Source organism: Oncorhynchus clarkii, chromosome 22, assembly GCF_045791955.1.
Source record: "Oncorhynchus clarkii lewisi isolate Uvic-CL-2024 chromosome 22, UVic_Ocla_1.0, whole genome shotgun sequence".
Classification (NCBI taxonomy): domain Eukaryota; kingdom Metazoa; phylum Chordata; class Actinopteri; order Salmoniformes; family Salmonidae; genus Oncorhynchus; species Oncorhynchus clarkii.
The window spans coordinates 22,734,751-22,753,917 of record NC_092168.1 but is presented as its reverse complement, the minus strand read 5'-3'; the positions used below and the strand labels follow the sequence as shown (position 1 = coordinate 22,753,917).

Here is a 19,167-nt window from a genome sequence, read left to right as displayed (position 1 = left end):
GTATATGGGGCTTTGGTGACAAAACGGATGGCACTGTGATAGACTACATCCAGTTTGCTGAGAGAGTGTTGGAGGCTAAGGATCAAGGATCGGTAGGATAGTCAGCTTTACGAGGGTATGTTTGGCAGCATGAGTGAAGGAAGCTTTGTTGCGAAATAGGATACAGATTTTGCAGCTCTTTCAGAACATCAGAGGTCTGGATTTGGGTGAAGGAGAAGCGGGGGGGGGGGGCTTGGGCAAGTTGCTTTTGGCCGGGGTAGGGGTAACCAGGTGGAAAGCATGGCCAGTCATAGAAAAATGCTTATTGAAATTATCGATTATCGTAGATTTACCAGTGGTGACAGTGTTTCCTCGCCTCAGAGAAGTGGGCAGCTGGGAGGGGGTGCTTATTCTCCATAGACTTTACAGTGCCCCAAACCTTTTTGGAATTAGTGCTACTGGATGCAAATTTATGTTTGAAGAAGCTAGCCTTTGCTTTCCTTACTGACTGAGTATAATGGTTCCTGACTTCCCTGAAAAGTTGCATATCAAGGGGGCTATTCGATGCTAATGCAGAACGCCACAGGATGTTTTTGTGCTGGTCAAGGGCAGTCATGTCTGGGGTGAGCCAAGGGCTATATCGGTTTTTAGTTCTACATTTTTTGAATGGTCCATGCTTATTTAAGATGGCAAGGAAAGCATTTCTAAAGAGCAACCAGGCATCCTCTACTGACAGGATGGGGTCAATATCCTTCCAGGATACCAGGCCAGGTCGATTAGAAAGGCTGTGTTCCAGCCTGAATTAAAACAAATAAAATGTATATATATATCACACATCTTACCCCATAATGAACAGGTGAAAACATATTTGTCAATTTTTTTTTGCATATTTATTGAAAATGATTTATAGAAATTTCCATACAGTTGAATTCTGAAGTTTACATACACTTAGGTTGGAATAATTAAAACTCATTTTTCAACCACTCCACAAATTTCTTGTTAGCAAACTATAGTTTTGGCAATTCGGCTACTTTGTTTATGACGCAAGTAATTTTTCCAACAATTGTTTACAGACAGATTATCTCACTTAAAATTCACTGTATCACAATTCCAGTGAGTCAGAAGTTTACATACACTAAGTTGACTGTGCCTTTAAACAGCTTGGAAAATTCCAGAAAATGATGTCATGGCTTTAGAAGCTTCTGATAGGCTAATTGATATAATTTGAGTCAATTGGAGGAGTACCTGTGGATGTATTTCAAGTCCTACCTTCAAACTCAGTGCCTCTTTGCTTGACGTCATGGGAAAGTCAAAAGAAATCAGCCAAGACCTCAGAACAAAAAAATTGTAGACCTCCACAAGTCTGGTTCATCCTTGAGAGCAATTTCCAAACACCTGAAGGTACCACGTTCATCTGTACAAACAATAGTACACAAGTATAAACACCATGGACCACGCAGCCGTCATACCGCTCAGGAAGGAGATGCATTCTGTCTCCTAGAGATGAACGTACTTTGGTGCAAAAAGTGCAAACCAATCCCAGAACAACAGAAAAGGACCTTGTGAATATACTGGAGGAAACAGGTACAAAAGTATCTTTATCCACAGCAAAACAAGTATGATATCAACATAACCTGAAAGACCGATCAGCAAGGAAGAATCCACTGCTCCAAAACCACCATAAAAAAAGCCAGACTACGGTTTGCAACTGCACATAGGGACAAAGATCATACATTTTGGAGAAATGTCCTCTGGTCTGATGAAACAAAAATAGAACTGTTTGGCCATAATGACCATCGTTATGTTTGGAGGTTTAAAGGGGAGGCTTGTAAGCCGAAGAACAGCATCCCAACTTTTAAGCACGGAGGTGGCAGCATCATGTTGTGGGTGTGCTTTGCTGCTGCAGGAGGGACTGGTGCACTTTACAAATAGATGGCATCATGAGGAGGACAATTATGTGGATATATTGAAGCAACATCTCAAGACATCAGTCAGGAAGTTAAAGGAAGTTAAAAATTGATCTTCCAAATGGACAATGAAGCCAAGCATACTTCCAAAGTTGTGGAAAAATTGCTTAAGGACAACAAAGTCAAGGTATTGGAGTGGCCATCACAAAGCCCTGACCTCAATCCTATAGACATTTTTGGGCAGAACTGAAAAAGCGTGTGCGATCAAGAAGGCCTACAAACTTGACTGAGTTACACCAGCTCTGTCAGGAGGAATAGGACAAAATTCCCCAACTTATTGTGGGAAGCTTGTGGAAGGCTACCCAAAATGTTTGACCCAAGTTGAACAACTTAAAAGCAATTCTACCAAATACTAATTTAGTGTATGTAAACTTCTGACCCACTGGGAATTAAAGAAATAAAATTGAAATAAATCATTCTCTCTGCTATTATTCTGACATTTCACATTCTTAAAATAAAGTGGTGATACTAACTGACCAAAGACAGGGCATTTTTACTGGAATAACATCTCAGAAAAACTGAGTTTAAATGTATTTGGATAAGGTAAATGTAACCTTCCGACTTCAACTGTATGTAATGGCATTCAGAGGTGGAAGAAGGATCGGACCAAAGCGCAGCGTGGTAAGTGTTCATGATGTAATATTTAATGAAACGAACTGAACACTGAAATACAAAACAATAAAGTGAACAAACGAAAACCGAAACAGTACCGTGTGGACCAAACACTCACACAGAAAACAAACACCCACAAACCAAAAGTGAAACCCAGGCTACCTAAGTATGATTCTCAATCAGGGACAACAATTGACAGCTGCCTCTGATTGAGAACCATACTAGTCCGAACTCAAAACCCAATATAGAAAAACAAACATAGACTGCCCACCCCAACTCACGCCCTGACCATACTAAAGCAAAGACAAAAACAAAGGAACTAAGGTCAGAACGTGACACTGTAAGTTTTCTCAACCCTGAGTCAATACTTTGTAGAAGCACCTTTAATGATGATTACGGTGCTGAGTCGTTTTGGGTAAGTCTCTGAGAGTTTTGCACACCTGGATTGTACAATATTTGCCCGTTATTCTTTCTAAAATTCTTCAAGCTCTGTCAAGTTGATTGTGTATCATTGCTTAACAGCCATTTTCAAGTTTTGCCATAGATTTTCATGCTGAATTAAGTCAAAACTGTAACTAGGCCACTGAAGAACATTCAATGTCATCTTGGTAAGCAACAGTGTAGATTTGGCCTTGTGTTTTAGGTTACTGTCCTGCTGAAAGTTGAATTAGTCTCCAAGTGTCTGTTGGAAAGCAGACTGAACCAGGTTTCCTCTAGGATTTTGCCTGTGCTTATTCCGTTTATTTTTATCAACAAAAAAAACCCTCTCTAGTCCTTGCCAATAACAAGCATATCCATAACATGATGCAGCCACCACCATTCTTAAAAATTATGAAGAGTGGTACTCAGTGATGTGTTCTGTTGGATTTGCTCCAAACATAAAACTTTGTATTCAGGACAAAACTTCTTTGCCACATACATTTCCTACAAACCAAATTCCACTTTGACATTATGGGGTATTGTGTCATTGACAATAAGAATTCTTTGCCACATACATTTCCTACAAACCAAATTCCACTTTGACATTATGGGGTATCAGTGACACAAAATCACAATTTAATCAAATGTAAATTCACCCAATAAAATGTGGAAAACTTAATAATGAAGGCATGGTGAGTGCCTTTTCCATAGATGAGTAGTGTGAACTTTGAATTATGTTTGCTGACACCCTACAGTCAAATTCTGGCACACTGGTGCCAGTATTTTTATATATATAGGCAAGTCAGTTAAGAACAAATTCTTATTGTCAATGACGGCCTAGGAACAGTGGGTTAATGGGCTGTTCAGGGGCAGAACAACAGATTGTCAGCTCGGGGGGTTTGAACTTGCAACCTTCCGGTTACTAGTCCAACTCTCTAACCACTTGGCTACCCTGCCGCCCCATCTATCTAGCTATGTAAACCACCCTCCTCTGCATACTTTGATTTGGTTTCATCCAAATATCATCCAACTTCATGAAAGACTGTTCGTGTTCTTTAAAATGTTTAACTCTCAAATGTAAAACTTATGCCTTACTTTGATGGCAAAGTGCTACCCTAACACAGCTGGTGTTAGGACCCTCATTGTTTACACGCCACAGCATATCTGCAATCACACTAGGCTGGCTTGTAAAGTGATATGTAAGTCCTATTGTAATCCAGCCAGTTAGGACTGCCACAGTTTGGACATCTGACAGTTGGAATTTCTATTCACCCGCAACCTGCATTTAGAATGACTGTTAGGGTTAGGAATATTGTGAGGAGACTAATATAATATATATAAGGGCACCTAATATAAGGGCACAAGGCGAGACCCAGATGCAGACACGGGAGGCAGATGGTTTGAGTCTTTGATATTTATTATAATCCAAACCGGTTGGCAAGAGGTTGGTCGTGGACAGGCAAAAGTTCAAAACCAGTTCAGAGTCTAGGAAGTACAGAGTGGCAGGCAGAATGGTCAGGCAGGTGGGTAACAGAGTCCAGAAATAGGCACGGGTCAAAACCAGGAGGACTAGCAAAAAGAGAATAGAAAAGCAGGAGCACAGGAAAACCACACTGGCTTTGAACATACAAGACACACTGGCACAGAGAGACAGGAAACACAGGGATAAATCCACTAGGGAAAATAAGCGACACCTGGAGGGGGTGGAGACAATCACAAGGACAGGTGAAAAACAGATCAGGGCGTGACACCTAAACCATTTAAACTGGAACAACCATTTCAGTAATGTGTGCAATGAATCTAACTAACTGATTGGATTAGTTTATAAAAATGTATGTGCTATATCTTTGTGTAGCATAAAATTTAAAAAGCAATCAATGTGTATGCAAAACACAGATATTAAAAACAATCCTTAAAAAATCTAGCTGCAGTAGAGCGTGCTGGTTAAATCTGATAATGAACAGCATGGTTTTGATGAGAAGGTTTTAGTCTCCACAGAGACAAAACTTATATAATCACACTCTCACACTCAACACTGGCTATTAGCACCAACACTGGGGTTATTTTACACCATTTGGGTGTTAATTTTACTCTTAGAGCCTTCATTTAACTCCTGAATCAACACTAGAAATGTTACACTGAAATATGCAACACTGGATGATTTTCTGTGTATAAGCCACTGGGCAGCGGGACTACAGCACGTGCGTTTTGGTGACAATGGGAGCTTGAGGTGCCCATAAAGACATTTGACACTGCTGTTCAATAGTAATGACACGGGAGCGGGTTGAATTTCGAGGCCCGTTGCCATAGCACAACCCCCATAACACCGCAGTGATGGCCGGGAACGTTTTTTTAAAGTGAGAGGAGTCTGAAGTTATCTTCTCTGCCAACGATACTCACGGGCAGTTTCATCCCCATGGACAAGACCAACGTTTTTCTTTTACGCGCCATGTGCTTGTTTTCTAATTGATTTCTGGGGAATACTACTTGGAAACGGTTATGGGCACCTCGATTGAACTAACATTATATTTTTTATAACTGTGAGTTACTCCACGCACATGTTTAGGAAGATCAACAACGCACTCCGTCCCAACAATGGGCACAGGGCTCGTGATGGCAGTCCGCGGTCCGAGCAGGACTACCACAGCGCGTGCACCGTCAAGTTGGTGCGGAGCACCTCCATGCTCGTGGTGGGCCAGAGGAATCAGTCATCTGTCAACTCCACACTGAAGCGGAGCAAAAGTTCTGTAAATGTTGAGTCCACCACCGCCTTGTATTATTATCAGAGGCAGGAGGACCGGATATGGCTCTACTCACAAAATCAGAACTGCCTGGAGTATTTGGAAGAGCTGGTGGCGTTGAGACGGCAGTACACGAGGAGCGTCAACAACTTCAAAAGCAACGAGATGAAGGCCACAATCTCCCCCAAAAAGAAGCCTGCGCCACCCCCACCCACCTCCAAGGACGCACAGGTAGAAAGGCTTTGTGAATCACTTAATGGCTATGACCTCACCTCATAATTATCCTTGTGTCCTAAATGAAATTGTTTGAACCACTGAATGCCTTCTACTAAAGAAATCAATAGACAATCATTTTCTCTCTTATTTTGTAATTTTTTTAAAGAGCATGAGGACCAAACCGTCTGCCCCTCCAATCCCCAATGAGGAGGACACTCTGGACTTCTTTGATGCTGTCATCGCTAGCTGTGACCCTGAGCACACGCGCAAGCCCCATGTAGACGATGGGCACGCTGACGTTGACTTCATTGGTGAGTTGTGTTTTGGTTTGTAGTACGATCAAGTTGCCTAAACAGCGAAGACAGTGGACAGCTACCTGGTGCTGATATAGAGACAGTGGACAGATACCTGGTGCTGATCTGGAGATACACAGCAAATTCTCTAGTTTTAAATCAACACTGACAATGTTAAATTTAAAACTGGGCCAGTGTCTACATGGGTCCAGACTTTTGCGTGTTAAAAGTCCCAAAGATCATTCAGATTTCCATGTAAAATAGCCTTTTGACTAACCATCCAACCTTTTTATGTGAGTAAAGGACATGTTGGATAAAAAAAATGTCATGACTGGCCTGATGGAAACATAAATATTCTCTGTAAACTTTCCAAATGTCAACAAAACAAAATACGCTAGACAAGGTGGATCTTCTTGTGTCGGTAAAATGATTTATGTGAGAAATGTCGGTGAAAATGATTTTATGCGCAAATATTGATATACTGTAATAACCATCATATCAAAGTAAATTTGAAGTCATGCAATGAGATATTGTGTGGTCCTCCCACTAGGACTGGTTGGGAAAGCATGCAGTTTATTAGACCACAGATGGAACAAGTTATGATGAACATCACAGGGTGGTGAAAGTGCACGGTGATGAGCTTGATGCTCCTTTCTAATAAACATCGAGGGTCTTATTCTGGTGACATGATCACCAATGCTTGGCTGCCATTTGACAAATAAAAATAATCTCGCTCTTTTGTCCATAATAATCTCATCATGTAGGCTATACAATATGTGCACTGTAGCCGGTTAGAGTGCGCGTGCAAAGACCAGAGTGGGCACACTCACTATAAAACGCACATTTTTTGAGGGAGATGACATGAGTAGAGTTGAAAATGCAATGACATTTTTTTACTTGTGTTTATTTGTGAATTTAACCGTGTACTTTTATGTGCACCTTTTATCTGCAACAAGTTAATTAGATGGAAACACATATCTGGTGGGAAAATTCGCACATTGTTTTAATGCAGATTTTTTAATATTCGCATGAAAATCTGTCGCCAATTGGATGGAAACCTAGCTCTAAAATATCCCCCAGAATATTTTGGGGGGATAGAAATGCTCAAAATTACAGAAAAAAAAAGAGTCTACTTTCTCTCATGACTAACTACCAGGAACTTTGAAAAGACAAGCTGAGTGGGCAGGAGGTTATATTCAGGAGCTCACCTTGACTGACAGCTCTTTGGAAGGACTATGTCAATAAATTTGAATGCAGTGAGCAGTTACATAATCTCATGCAAATGTTGTGATACACCAAGCAATCTAAACAACAATGAAATTGCATCAACGATGTCAATTTTACACCTCCTGTTTGACATCTCTTTTGCTTTTGCTGTGAACCACAGCATTGCTGACAGATTTTAACATGACAAATGTGTCAGCATTTTGAACTATGCTCCCTAGTAAATAGCTAACACCAGATACATATGAAAGTGGAAACATATAAGAATATTTGCCATAGATGAATAGTGTAAACTTTTATTTATATTTGCTGACACCCTGCAGTCAAATTTGGTCACCAGTAGAGTAGCTATCTAGCTTGATAAACCACACAGTCTCCTGCGAACACGCAGTCTCCTTTGTTGGTTACAAGACGGTACTTATCTAAATTAGGTACAAGAATATCATGTTACCATTGGTGTATTAAAATGAGAGTTTAGGTGATGTCACCTTGTCCCCTTAATAATCCCGCCTCCTGAAATCAAGTGTTTGACATGGGGGAAGAGTTCAGTAACTTTATGCTCAAACTTTATTGATGTCGGCACAACATACAAAAAACAGAGCCCCAATATCATTTCCCAGTGTGCCTTGCCTTTTTGAATGACTTGTAGAGTTACCACCCAAGACTGTATTTGTTAGTGACAGAGACATGGTTGTTGAATTCCTTAAAATCTGGTCCTGTGGACTTCATAAAGTGAGTTTTTGCTGTAGGCAAATGTAACAGGGCCGTTATGCACTCACGGGGCCCCCGACCAGGCTGCGGTCGGTGAGGCACATGCTCTGGGAGTGCAGAGCTGCCAGGGACCTGTGGAAGGAAGCAGCCCCCCTGATCACCCTGTGTCTGCCAGCAGGGGAGGACCTAACACCTCAGCTCGTGCTGTATGGGGTGGGCCGAAGGCCTATTCCACCGAAGGCCTTCACCAAGTTCTGTCCCACCCTCACGTGCTTGAAGGAAGCACTGTGGTCCTCCCGCAACCTGCTGGTAGGGAAAAGCATAGAGACCACCCCCAGGCAGTGGCCATGGTAGCAACGGGAGCCCTGGGGTGGTACGGAAGGAAGGGGGCAATGGGTCCCCCAAAACACCCTAGGTCCCGGCGGCCACAGACTGACAGCGCTGCGGCGCCTAGGGGAGGGATCTCCTCTGGGCCCCGAAGGAGGGGACGGTAATTTATTCAGAGGAGCAGGATGAGGCGAGTTTGATAAGGACTCACCCCGCTCCTGTACAAGGGACCGAAGACAGCCTTTTAACAAGGTGACTTTTTAACATGTTTTCCCTGGCTTAAAAATGTTTTACCTTTGTTAGATCATTAGTACACATTTTAAATGGCTTTTACAGATTTGATGTTTACAAGGAAAGTACTTTTATTCATGGTTGTTTTCATTGATTTTAACAACATGTACTTTTTAACCAATTTAAATGTAACTTTCAAATGCTGTGTTTTATGCTTTGTTGCAGTTTTATGTGTATGACATGATGTACAAAATGTATGAGCTGTTTTTACAAGAAATGGTAAATGTGAGAACTTTTCCAAAAGAAAACAATTTAAATAAAACTGTTAATGACAATATCTTACATATATCATAAGGCCTTCCTTACTTTATTGGCAATATTTTACCCCAACACAATGGTGTTAAGAACCAACTGGTTTACAAATCACAATATACTGACCTTCAAAGTGATATATAATTCCTATTGGAATCCAGCCTGAGTTAAGACAGCCAACAGTTACACTGTTTATTCACACACAACCTGCAGTCAGAAAGATGTTAAAGGTTAGGAACTTTGATGAAAGAGACTACCTTAACTATTTAAGTAACGGGTGCAATAAATCTAACTAATTGATTGGATTAGTTTAGAAAAATGTATGTTATGTATCTTTGTGTGGCATAAAATTAATCAATCAATCAAAACACACATATTAAAAACAATCCCCCCAAAAAATCTAGATCCAGTAGAGCGTGCTGGGAAATAAGATAATGATGGGCGTGGTTTTGATGAGAATGTTTTAGTCTCCGCAGAGTAAAACTGACACAATCACAGTCAACAATGGTTATTGACACCAACACTGGGGATTTTTTAGAGTTAATTTAACTCCTAAATCAACACTAGAAATGTAACACTGAAAAATCAACACTAGGTGTAGTGAAGCCCTAGCTACCTGGTGCTGATCTAGAGACAGTGAACAGCTTGTTGCAGTCTCAGAGTAATTGTAACTGTAATAGATCACAAACTACCCTTTAGTGGTTTTTTCTCTCCCCATGTAGAATTTGGATGGGCATTTTGAGAACTGACGTGAACCCATCTCTCTCTTCATCAGTGGCCACCAGCACCAGTGAGCACGACCTCCACTCCAACTGGGTCATGAGGGTCCCACGGTGTCCCACAGATGAGTCCAAGCTGAAGAAGCCGGCCTCAACCAGCAAAAGCAGCAGCACGGCCAAGAAGAACAGCGACAACGGGACGACGAGCAGCCGACGACACCTACAGAGAAACCCCATCCACCTGCCCAAAGTGGTGGAGAGCGCTTTCCAGACACTGCGCTTCAAGCCGAAACTCAAAAAGAAGTAGTACGAACTTGCTTGTCCTGAGTTTCATAACAAGTACGGGAGTCAACTTGGGGAGGTCCCGCGACATGCAAGCATTCAGCTGGTGAGGAATTGGCAGGGAAACCACAAAATAACCATGGATAGTAATATAGGAAGTGAGAGAGAGAAGTAGCCTAGAGGAAGTGAGAACTGAGAGAAAGTGGCAGCCAATGATTATGGTATTATGTTGGTGTGGACAGGCTTAGCATGTGACATTGTTCGCTATGCCACCAGCCTGATAAATTATCCAGTCTGCTGTGGCCCTTGGGACTGATGGGGCGGTAACCCGATCCACAAAGGACCGTGCGTAGCTTGGACAGCGTAATTACCAACAAACACTCTCATTACTTAGTTACTGTGACTAAACAGACCACCTACTCCACCTGACATCACAATCAACAATGCAACTGTCCATTTTATTTTCCAAGTATTTTTATTACACATTTAGACTAGGCTTATTATATCCAGGTTTACCTGTCGCATCAGTCTCCCTAGACTCGATGATCAACATCACTGTATGAAATGTAAGATGTTCACCATGTGCCTCAGATTGAATAATTGAAATTATTCTTAAACATTAACCAAGGTACTGCAAATGGCACTGCTTATTTCGTTTTATACTGTAGTGGGCTACCATTGTACTGTAACAATATGATTTATCCTGTTAAGTCTATATTATTTATGTACATTAAAATGGGTCACCATGGCACTTTTTCCATGACTTGTGGACCCTTGGTGTGTTTGTTGAAAAGGTTGTACTTTATTACAGGAGACAACAGGCTGAACTCATGCTGGTTATCGACACAATAATATGAGAGCACAGAAGGGATTTTTTATTTAACTAGGCAAGTAAGTTAAGTCTTATTTACAATGACGACCTACCAGGGGGCAAAACGACATATTTTAACCTTGTCAGCTCGAGGATTCAATCCAGCAACCTTTCGGTTACTGGCCCAAAGCTCTAACCACTAGGCTACCTGGAAGCACAGTTTAAACATCATTTATATACTCCCCCCAAACCTTGAAGTAATAGCTATTTATGTTCTTGTTTTTTATCCTCTTATTCTCACAACTAGTGTGAATCAACCCAGTTTCTCAAGGCAAGTTCAAATCACCTTGCTACAGATCTGTTTCCCTCAAAAATACAATTTTATTTTCTTTATTACTAAAAGCACAAATGTGCGCACAAACACACACACAAGGTAAACTGAGTGTAAATAACATTAGGAACACCTTCCTAATATTGAGTTGACACCCCCCTTTTCCCTCAGAACTGCTTAAATTCTTCGGGGCATGAACTCCACAAGGTGTCAAAAGCATTTCACAGGGATGCTGGCCCATGTTGACTCCAACGCTTCCCACAGTTGTGTCAAGTTGGCTGGATGTCCTTTGGGTGGTGGACCATTCTTGACACACACAGGAAACTGTTGAGCATGAAAAACCCAGCAGCGTTGCAGTTCTTGACACACTCAAACCAGTGCGCCTGGCACTTACTCCATTGAAAGACACTTCAATAGTTTGTCTTGCACATTCACCATCTGAATGGCACACATAGACAATGCATGTCTCAATGGTCACAAGGCTTAAAAATCCTTCTTTAACCTGTCTCCTCCCCTTTATCTACACTGATTGAAGTGGATTTAACAATCAATAATAAACATCAATAAGGGATCATAGCTTTCACCTGGTCAGTCTATGTCATGGAAAGAGCAGGTGTTCCTAATGTTTTGTACACTCAGTGTATCCACGCACACCAACATACACATACAAATTCTGATGCACCATCCTAACAATCAGTTTCTCTGCTTTGCCCTTGGGGCTGAAGAAGGCAGACATGCTTTTCATGCCTGTTTTGTCCACCTTGGCCAGGATCTTCTGTGCCGCACTCATCTTCTAGGGCGGCTGGAGGAGGAGAAAAGATGTATTCAATAGTATTGCTCATCGGCCTTGAGTGAAGACGGCTGAAACGTAATTACACATCATCATGACTCTTTTCCAGACAGAATATACAATGTTACTTGGACCTTCGTCTGGATTTGAAGGCCTCTGCATTGCATTGCTTTAAACTGCACTCACGTGAACTTCAGGAAGGATCCTCCCCCATATATATATATATATAATTCTCTCATGGGTCCATTCATGCAGGCTGCACCTAATCTCCCTCACTTTGCGGGCGAAATCTGTTGAATTTGGTGTAGTCCTCTCCCGCCTCCACTGATTTGTCAGACAGCTTTCACTTCTGCCGAATGAGGATGGGATGTATAGAGTGAGACCTGCTTTCCATCACTCTAAACACCAACCACCAATCACACCACAGACACACGTTTACAAGTTACCGTGGCAATACCGTGATTATCACAAACTGACCAACCACATCCACCAACAATAGGCATAAGAACACACTAATCTACCTGTACACTGCTACCATCTGGTGAATCTCAAGAGAAGATCACAGTGAAAAAGCCAGACCCTACAATAGTTTATATGTCGAATAAAATATTTATCCCGCTTTGGTTCCTAATACATGCAGAAAAGAAACAATGTCCCCGAATAAATAGAAAACTAGGAAAAAATATGTCAGTATATACAGTAGGCCTAACTACACAGTGTGATGACACAAGTAGCCTACACAGAGAAGCTGAATAAAATACCTTTGAATGATGCTCCACTTACTTAGTGCTTGAGAGCTCAGGTAACCTGTCAGGAGGAAGGTGAAAGGTGACTGACCATCAGACACTCAGACACACAAACACTAATAATGCTGCTTAATGCATTGCCTTCAGAAGTATCACTGTCTTAATAGCACAATGTCACTCTCATCACCAGTACATTTCCAGTCAAAAGTGCTGACCTGGGACCTGCAATTGTCTTCAAACTGTGGGGGATGTGTCTTGAGAAATCTAACTGCCATGAGTTATTTGATTTCGGTCTCCAAAACCGCACACTCATCTTCAGTTTTTGGGGGGTGGTTAACATGTATTTCAAATTACTCAGTGACACTTACGATGAAGCTACATGAACATTTGATTTTAGATTGTGCTTTTTAATTTTAGATTGTGCATGTACATACTGTAGATGCTTGAGGAGAGCTTTTCTCAGGTCTTCACTGATGTCCGCAGATATCAGACCACGGGCATACTGCAGGTAGTCCTCTGTGTTACAATGAAGAGAGGGCATAAGAGGGTTAATACCACAGCATCACTTTATACACTTCATTATGGAATGACATCCATCCTATTGATATCACAGGAAACTGGGTTGACAGTCTGAGCTTTAAATATAAAATTAATGTGAAACCGAAAATGTAACAGGTAAGGCTCGAGGCAATGTTTGGTGTGGAAAGCTCCTGATCTCTAAAGTGGGTTTGGTGCCATCCTCTGGTTAATTTGATGTTTGCAGGCCAGGGAGAACATGGCACAGGTCTGCGGTATTAGACCAGGCCCTGAGAGTGACTCACCTTCCTGGGTCTCTGACTCCTTCTAGACTCTGACGTACGTCATGGACTTCACCCTTTCTCCCACTGAGATGTTAGTCTTTCCGAGGGCCTTCACTGTCCTCTCAGCCTAGAACAGCAGGTACACAGCAAAACCAGCACACTGTTAACACTGTTAAATCTACTGAAGAGCAGCAATTCTGAACTCCTGATTCAACTAATCAAGGGTTTGATGATTAGATTAATCCGGTGTCTTATTCCTGGGCTAGAACAAAAGCCTGCACAACCTGGAGGTTGCCAGGATCAGATTGCTTCAGGATGCACTATAGAGCATGAAAACCCCTGCTTATGCAGCTCATAGATTGATCAATGTGTACCTTCTTCTTTAACCCTTCCATGGTCATTTCCTGGCAGTAGCGGTGAAACTTTGGGCTGCCCACCTCTGAAAGAGCAGTACACAGAACACGTATAACACCTGAGACCCCTCAACATCACACTTTTATAATGTGTTCATGTGCAGCTCATCTTTAGAAATTCTCAAACAATTTCAAGGGTGCTGTAATGTGCACTTCAGTCTGACATAGAAGTGAGAAATTAATTATTGGGTTTAGGGGTTTACAGTTGATTGTTTCTGAGGAGCACATTAACTTTCAACATTCGTTTGTGTGGGCTGAACAGTGACCTCTGAGCTTTTTCCTCAGCCACGTGGTGCAGGGAGGCCAGGGAGTGCGTGCAGCTCAGCAGCCTGGTGCATGCTGGGAAGTCCTCGTCCATCACCATCTGGTACACAGACTGGAACTTTGCCTGCACCAGAATGGTATCACAAAGAGAGGAAGACAGTGATGACATCACAAAAAGAAGGGCAGAAATGACCTTGCAAAGAGAGACAGAATGATGTGACATCACAATAACCAGACAGAGATCAGAGGACAGAGATGACATAACAAAGAAAATAAGAAAAATAAATGACAAAAAGAATCTGGATAAAGATAGAGTCACAAAGGGCAGAGGTAACGTCACAAAGAAAATAATGAAATGACAGAAAATGGACAGGGGATGTAGCAAAGAAAGAAAGAGACAATGTATGACATCACAAAGGGATGACAAGAGAGATCACAAAGCGAGAAAGACTGACTAAGATGAGATCACAAAAGGGGAAACAAAGTTGAAGTCGGAAGTTTACATACACTTAGCTTGGAGTCCTTAAAACTCATTTTTCAACCACTCCACAAATTTCTTGTGAACAAACTATAGTTTTGGCAAGTCGGTTAGGACATCAGCTTTGTGCATGACACAAGTAATTTTTCCAACAATTGTTTACAGACAGATTATTTCACTAATAATTCACTGTATCATAATTCCAGTGGGTCAGAAGTTTACATACACTAAATTGTCTGTGCCTTTAAACAACAGGAAATTATGTCATGACTTTAGAAGCTTCTGATAGGCTAATTGACATCATTTGAGTCAATTGGAGGTGTACCTGTGGATGTATTTCAAGGCCTACCTTCAAACTCAGTGCCTCTTTGCTTGACATTATGGGCAAATCAAAAGAAATCAGCCAAGACCTCAGAAAAAAAATTGTAGACCTCCACAAGTCTGGTTTATCCTTGGGAGAAATGTCCAAATGCCTGAAGGTACCACGTTCATCTGTACAAACAATAGTACGTCAGTATAAACATCATGGGAACACGCAGCCGTAATATCGCTCAGGAAGGAGACGTATTCTGTCTCCTGGAGATGAACGTACTTTGCTGCAAAAAGTGCAAATCAATCCTAGAACAACAGCAAAGGACCTTGTGAAGATGCTGGAGGAAACAGGTACAAAAGTATCTATATCCACAGTTATACGATTCCTATATCGACATAACCTGAAAGGCCGCTCAGCAAGGGAGAAGCCACTGCTCCAAAACCGCCATTAAACAGCCAGACTCCGGTTTGCAACTGCACATGGGGACAAAGATCGTACTTTTTGGAGAAATGTCCTCTTGTCTGATGAAACAAAAATAGAACTGCTTGGCCATAATGACCATCGTTATGTTTGGAGGAAAAGGGGGAGGCTTGCAAGTCGAAGAACACCATCTCAACCGTGAAGCACAGGGGTGGCAGCATCATGTTGTGGGGGTGCTTTGCTGCAGGAGGGACTGGTGCACTTCACAAAATAGATGGCATCATGAGGAGGACAATTATGTGGATATATTGAAGCAACATCTCAAGACATCAGTCAGGAAGTTAAAGCTTGGTCGCAAATGGGTCTTCCAAATGGACAATGACCCAAGCATACTTCCAAAGTTATGGCAAAGTGGCTTAAGGACAACAAACTCAATGTTTTGGATTGGCCATCACAAAGCCCTGACCTCAATCCCATAGAAACTTTGTGGGCAAAACTGAAAATGTGTGTGCGAGCAAGGAGGCCAACAAACCTGACTCCGTTACACCAGCTCTGTCATCGAGGAATGGGCAAAAATTCCCCCAACTTATTGTGGGAAGCTTGTGGAAGGCTACCCGAAACGTTTGACCCAAGTTGAACAATTTAAAGGCAATGCTACCAAATACTAATTGAGTGTATGTAAACTTCTGACCCACTGGGAATTTGATGAAAGAAATAAAAGCTGAAATCATTCTCTGCTATTATTCTGACATTTCACATTCTTAAAATAAAGTGGTGATCTTAACTGACCTAAGACAGGATATTTTTACTAGAATTAAACGTTAGGAATTGTGAAAGACTGAGTTGAAATGTTTTTGGCTAAGGTGTATGTAAACTTCCAACTTCAACTGTAAATACGCAATAAGCACACTATAATTTCAAAAATATGTATTGGCATATGGGCCTTACCACTTTACTTTGATCAAGTAGGGCAACAGAAGGTAGAAGGGATCTATTGGAGTTAAATACGGTAGTCTACCATCTGTTCAAATAAAAACATTTGGATCTTCAACCCCATTATTTACACCTTGTACTAAACCCATTAAGCTTACCTATCATTAGCCAAGTAAATCTCACTCCACTATGCTGATCACGCCAACGGAGTGGAGTGGAGACGAGTATGTGGCGAGAAAGACCAGAGTGGTGCAGCAGTCTAAGGCACTGCATCTCAGTGCAAGAGGTGTCACTACAGTCCCTGGTTTGAATCCAGGCTGTATCACATCCGGCCGTGATTGGGAGTCTCATAGGGCGACGCACAATTGGCCCAGCATCGTCCAGGTTTGGCTGGGGTAGGCCGTCAATGTAAATAATAATTTGTTCTTAACGGTCTTGCCTAGTTAAATAAAAGTTCAACTAAACATTTCAAATCACGTGGACTGTATTGCCAACTACATCAAGTCGCCAAAGGTCGATACTTGTAAAAACTTGTGTTCTTAAACCCTTACCATGTGGCTATGTTGGTCCTCCATGGCTGCGCATCTTTCTTTGTTGGCTGAAATTTATACTTTTAATGAAATGTTAATCAAATACAACCACTGACTGTTCCCTCATATCAACTGGGGGGGTCTAACGTTTTATTTATTGTCAGTCTATGAAAGTAGTTTGGCACGAATACAGGCAAACTGAAGTGTGTAGCAAATATTACAGTATGATTTGTTAAAGTGTTTAGTTAAATGCACATGCAGTTAGTATCTACTACATTTGATCTAGTTACATTTGTATCCACAGTGGGACGTTGCATGACGTCATCTTAAAGGCACATACTACAATAACAGAAATAGGCCTCTATACTGAAAAACAAATATAAACGCAACATGTAAAATGTTGGTTTCATGAGCTGAAATAAAAGATCTCTGAAAGTACTCACAAAAAGCTTATTTCTCAAATTTTGTGCAAATTTGTTTACATCCTGGTTAGTGGGCATTTCTCCTTTGCCAAAATAATCCATCCACCTGACAGGTGTGGCATATCAAGAAACTGCATGATCATTACACAGGTACACCTTCTACTGGGGACAATAAAAGGCCACTCTAAAATGTGCAGTTTTGTCACATAACACAATGCCCCAGATGTCTCAAGTTTTGAGGGAGCGTGCAATTGGCATGCTGACTGCACAAATGTCTACCAGAGCTGTTGCCAGAGAATTGAATGTTCATTTCTCTACCATAAGCCCCCTCCAATATCATTTTTGAGAATTTGGCAGTACGTCCAACCGGCCTCACAACCGCAGACCACATGTAAACACGCCAGCCCAGGACCTCCACATCCGGCTTCTTCACCTGTAGGATTTTCTGAGACCAGCCACCCAGACAGCTGATGAAACAGGAGTATTTCTGTCTGTATTAAAGCCCTTTTGTAGGGAAAAACTCATTCTGATTGGCTGGGCTGGCTTCTCAGTGGGAGGTCCCTGCTCCCCAATGGGTGGGCCTACGCCCTCCCAGGACCTCCCATGGTTGCGGCCCAACCCAGTCATGTAATATCCATAGATTAGGGCATAATGAATTTATTTCAATTGACAGATTTCCTTATATGAACTTTAACTCAGTAAAATCGTTGAAATTATTGTATGTTGTGTTAATATTGTTGTATATATTCTAAAAAGCACACACACACATTTTGTGTCAATATGTGGTGTTTGTTCTGCTTTTACCATGATTGGTCATAATTGCTTTAGTAATATTCTCACTGATTGAACATTTGAGTAAACAGCAGTTCATGCCTGTTAAATACTACAGTAAATTGAATGATCAAGGCGTTATATGCAAATACGATATTATGTGTTTTTGCTGTACGTTGGTTGTTATTAGTTACACTTATAGTTGTGACCAGTGGCACCTTAATGGCAGAGCACTCCAGATCATCTTGAGAAACAACACTTACAGTATAAACACGGAGAATGCCAAACATTAGGAACACCTTCCTAATATTGTGTTGCACCCCCCTTTGCCCTCAGAACAGCCTCAATTCTTTGGGGCATGGACTCTACAAGGTTTCGGAAGCATTCCACAGGGATACTGGCCCACCTCCTGAGGGGGAAGAGGCGCTGTCGCGCCTTCTTCACAACTGTGTGTGTGTGTGTGGGCCATTTTAAGTACTTTGTGATTTACTGACGTTGAGGGAGAGGTTGTTGTTCCGGTCCCACACTGCCATGTCACTGACCTCCTCCCTGTAGGCTGTTTCATCGTCACTGGTGATCAGGCCTACCATCGTTGTGTCGTCAGCAAACTTGATGATGGTGTTGGAGTTGTGTGTGACCTCTCAGTTGTGGGTGAACAGGGAGTACAGGAGGGGACTAAGCACACAACCCTGTGGGCCCCCCGTGTTGAGGGTCAGCATGGCAGAGGTGATGTTGCCTACCCTCACCACCTGGGAGCAGCCCGTCAGGAAGTCCAGGATCTAGTTGCAGAGGGAGGTGTTCAGTTGCAGGGTCCTAAGCTTAGTGATGAGTTTTTTTGGGTACTAGGGTGTTGTTACAGTATTCTCCCTGTACACCAAGTCAGAACCGTAGGATAAATAAGGGGGCATATAAGCACACAATAAAGACTCCTACAAATTTATCTTAAACAAGCTATAGGCTACATGTGCATGGCCAAGTCAGAACAGTAGGCTAAGTTATGAGGGGGAAAGGGACCAAATTATTAGGGTGAGGCACGTGCTACTAACAGCTTACTACACAACATAAACTTAGCATTACTTTCTTAGCTACAGTTTACATATCTCCCTGGTAT

The 19,167-nt window shown here is 41.9% G+C and overlaps 1 protein-coding gene and 1 pseudogene across 1 annotated transcript; one reads left to right on the top strand and one right to left on the bottom strand.

Annotated features, from left to right (window-relative positions):
* Window positions 1-5,536: 5,536 nt before the first annotated feature.
* On the top strand, window positions 5,537-10,059 carry LOC139380057 (uncharacterized protein C13orf42). The gene is made up of 3 exons (XM_071122521.1): window positions 5,537-5,950; window positions 6,102-6,246; window positions 9,809-10,059. The coding sequence occupies exons 1-3, from the start codon at window positions 5,537-5,539 to the stop codon at window positions 10,057-10,059; spliced, it is 810 nt and encodes a 269-aa protein (XP_070978622.1).
* A 715-nt stretch (window positions 10,060-10,774) lies between these two features.
* Window positions 10,775-18,646, bottom strand: LOC139380097 (ribonuclease H2 subunit B-like; annotated as a pseudogene).
* Window positions 18,647-19,167: the final 521 nt, after the last annotated feature.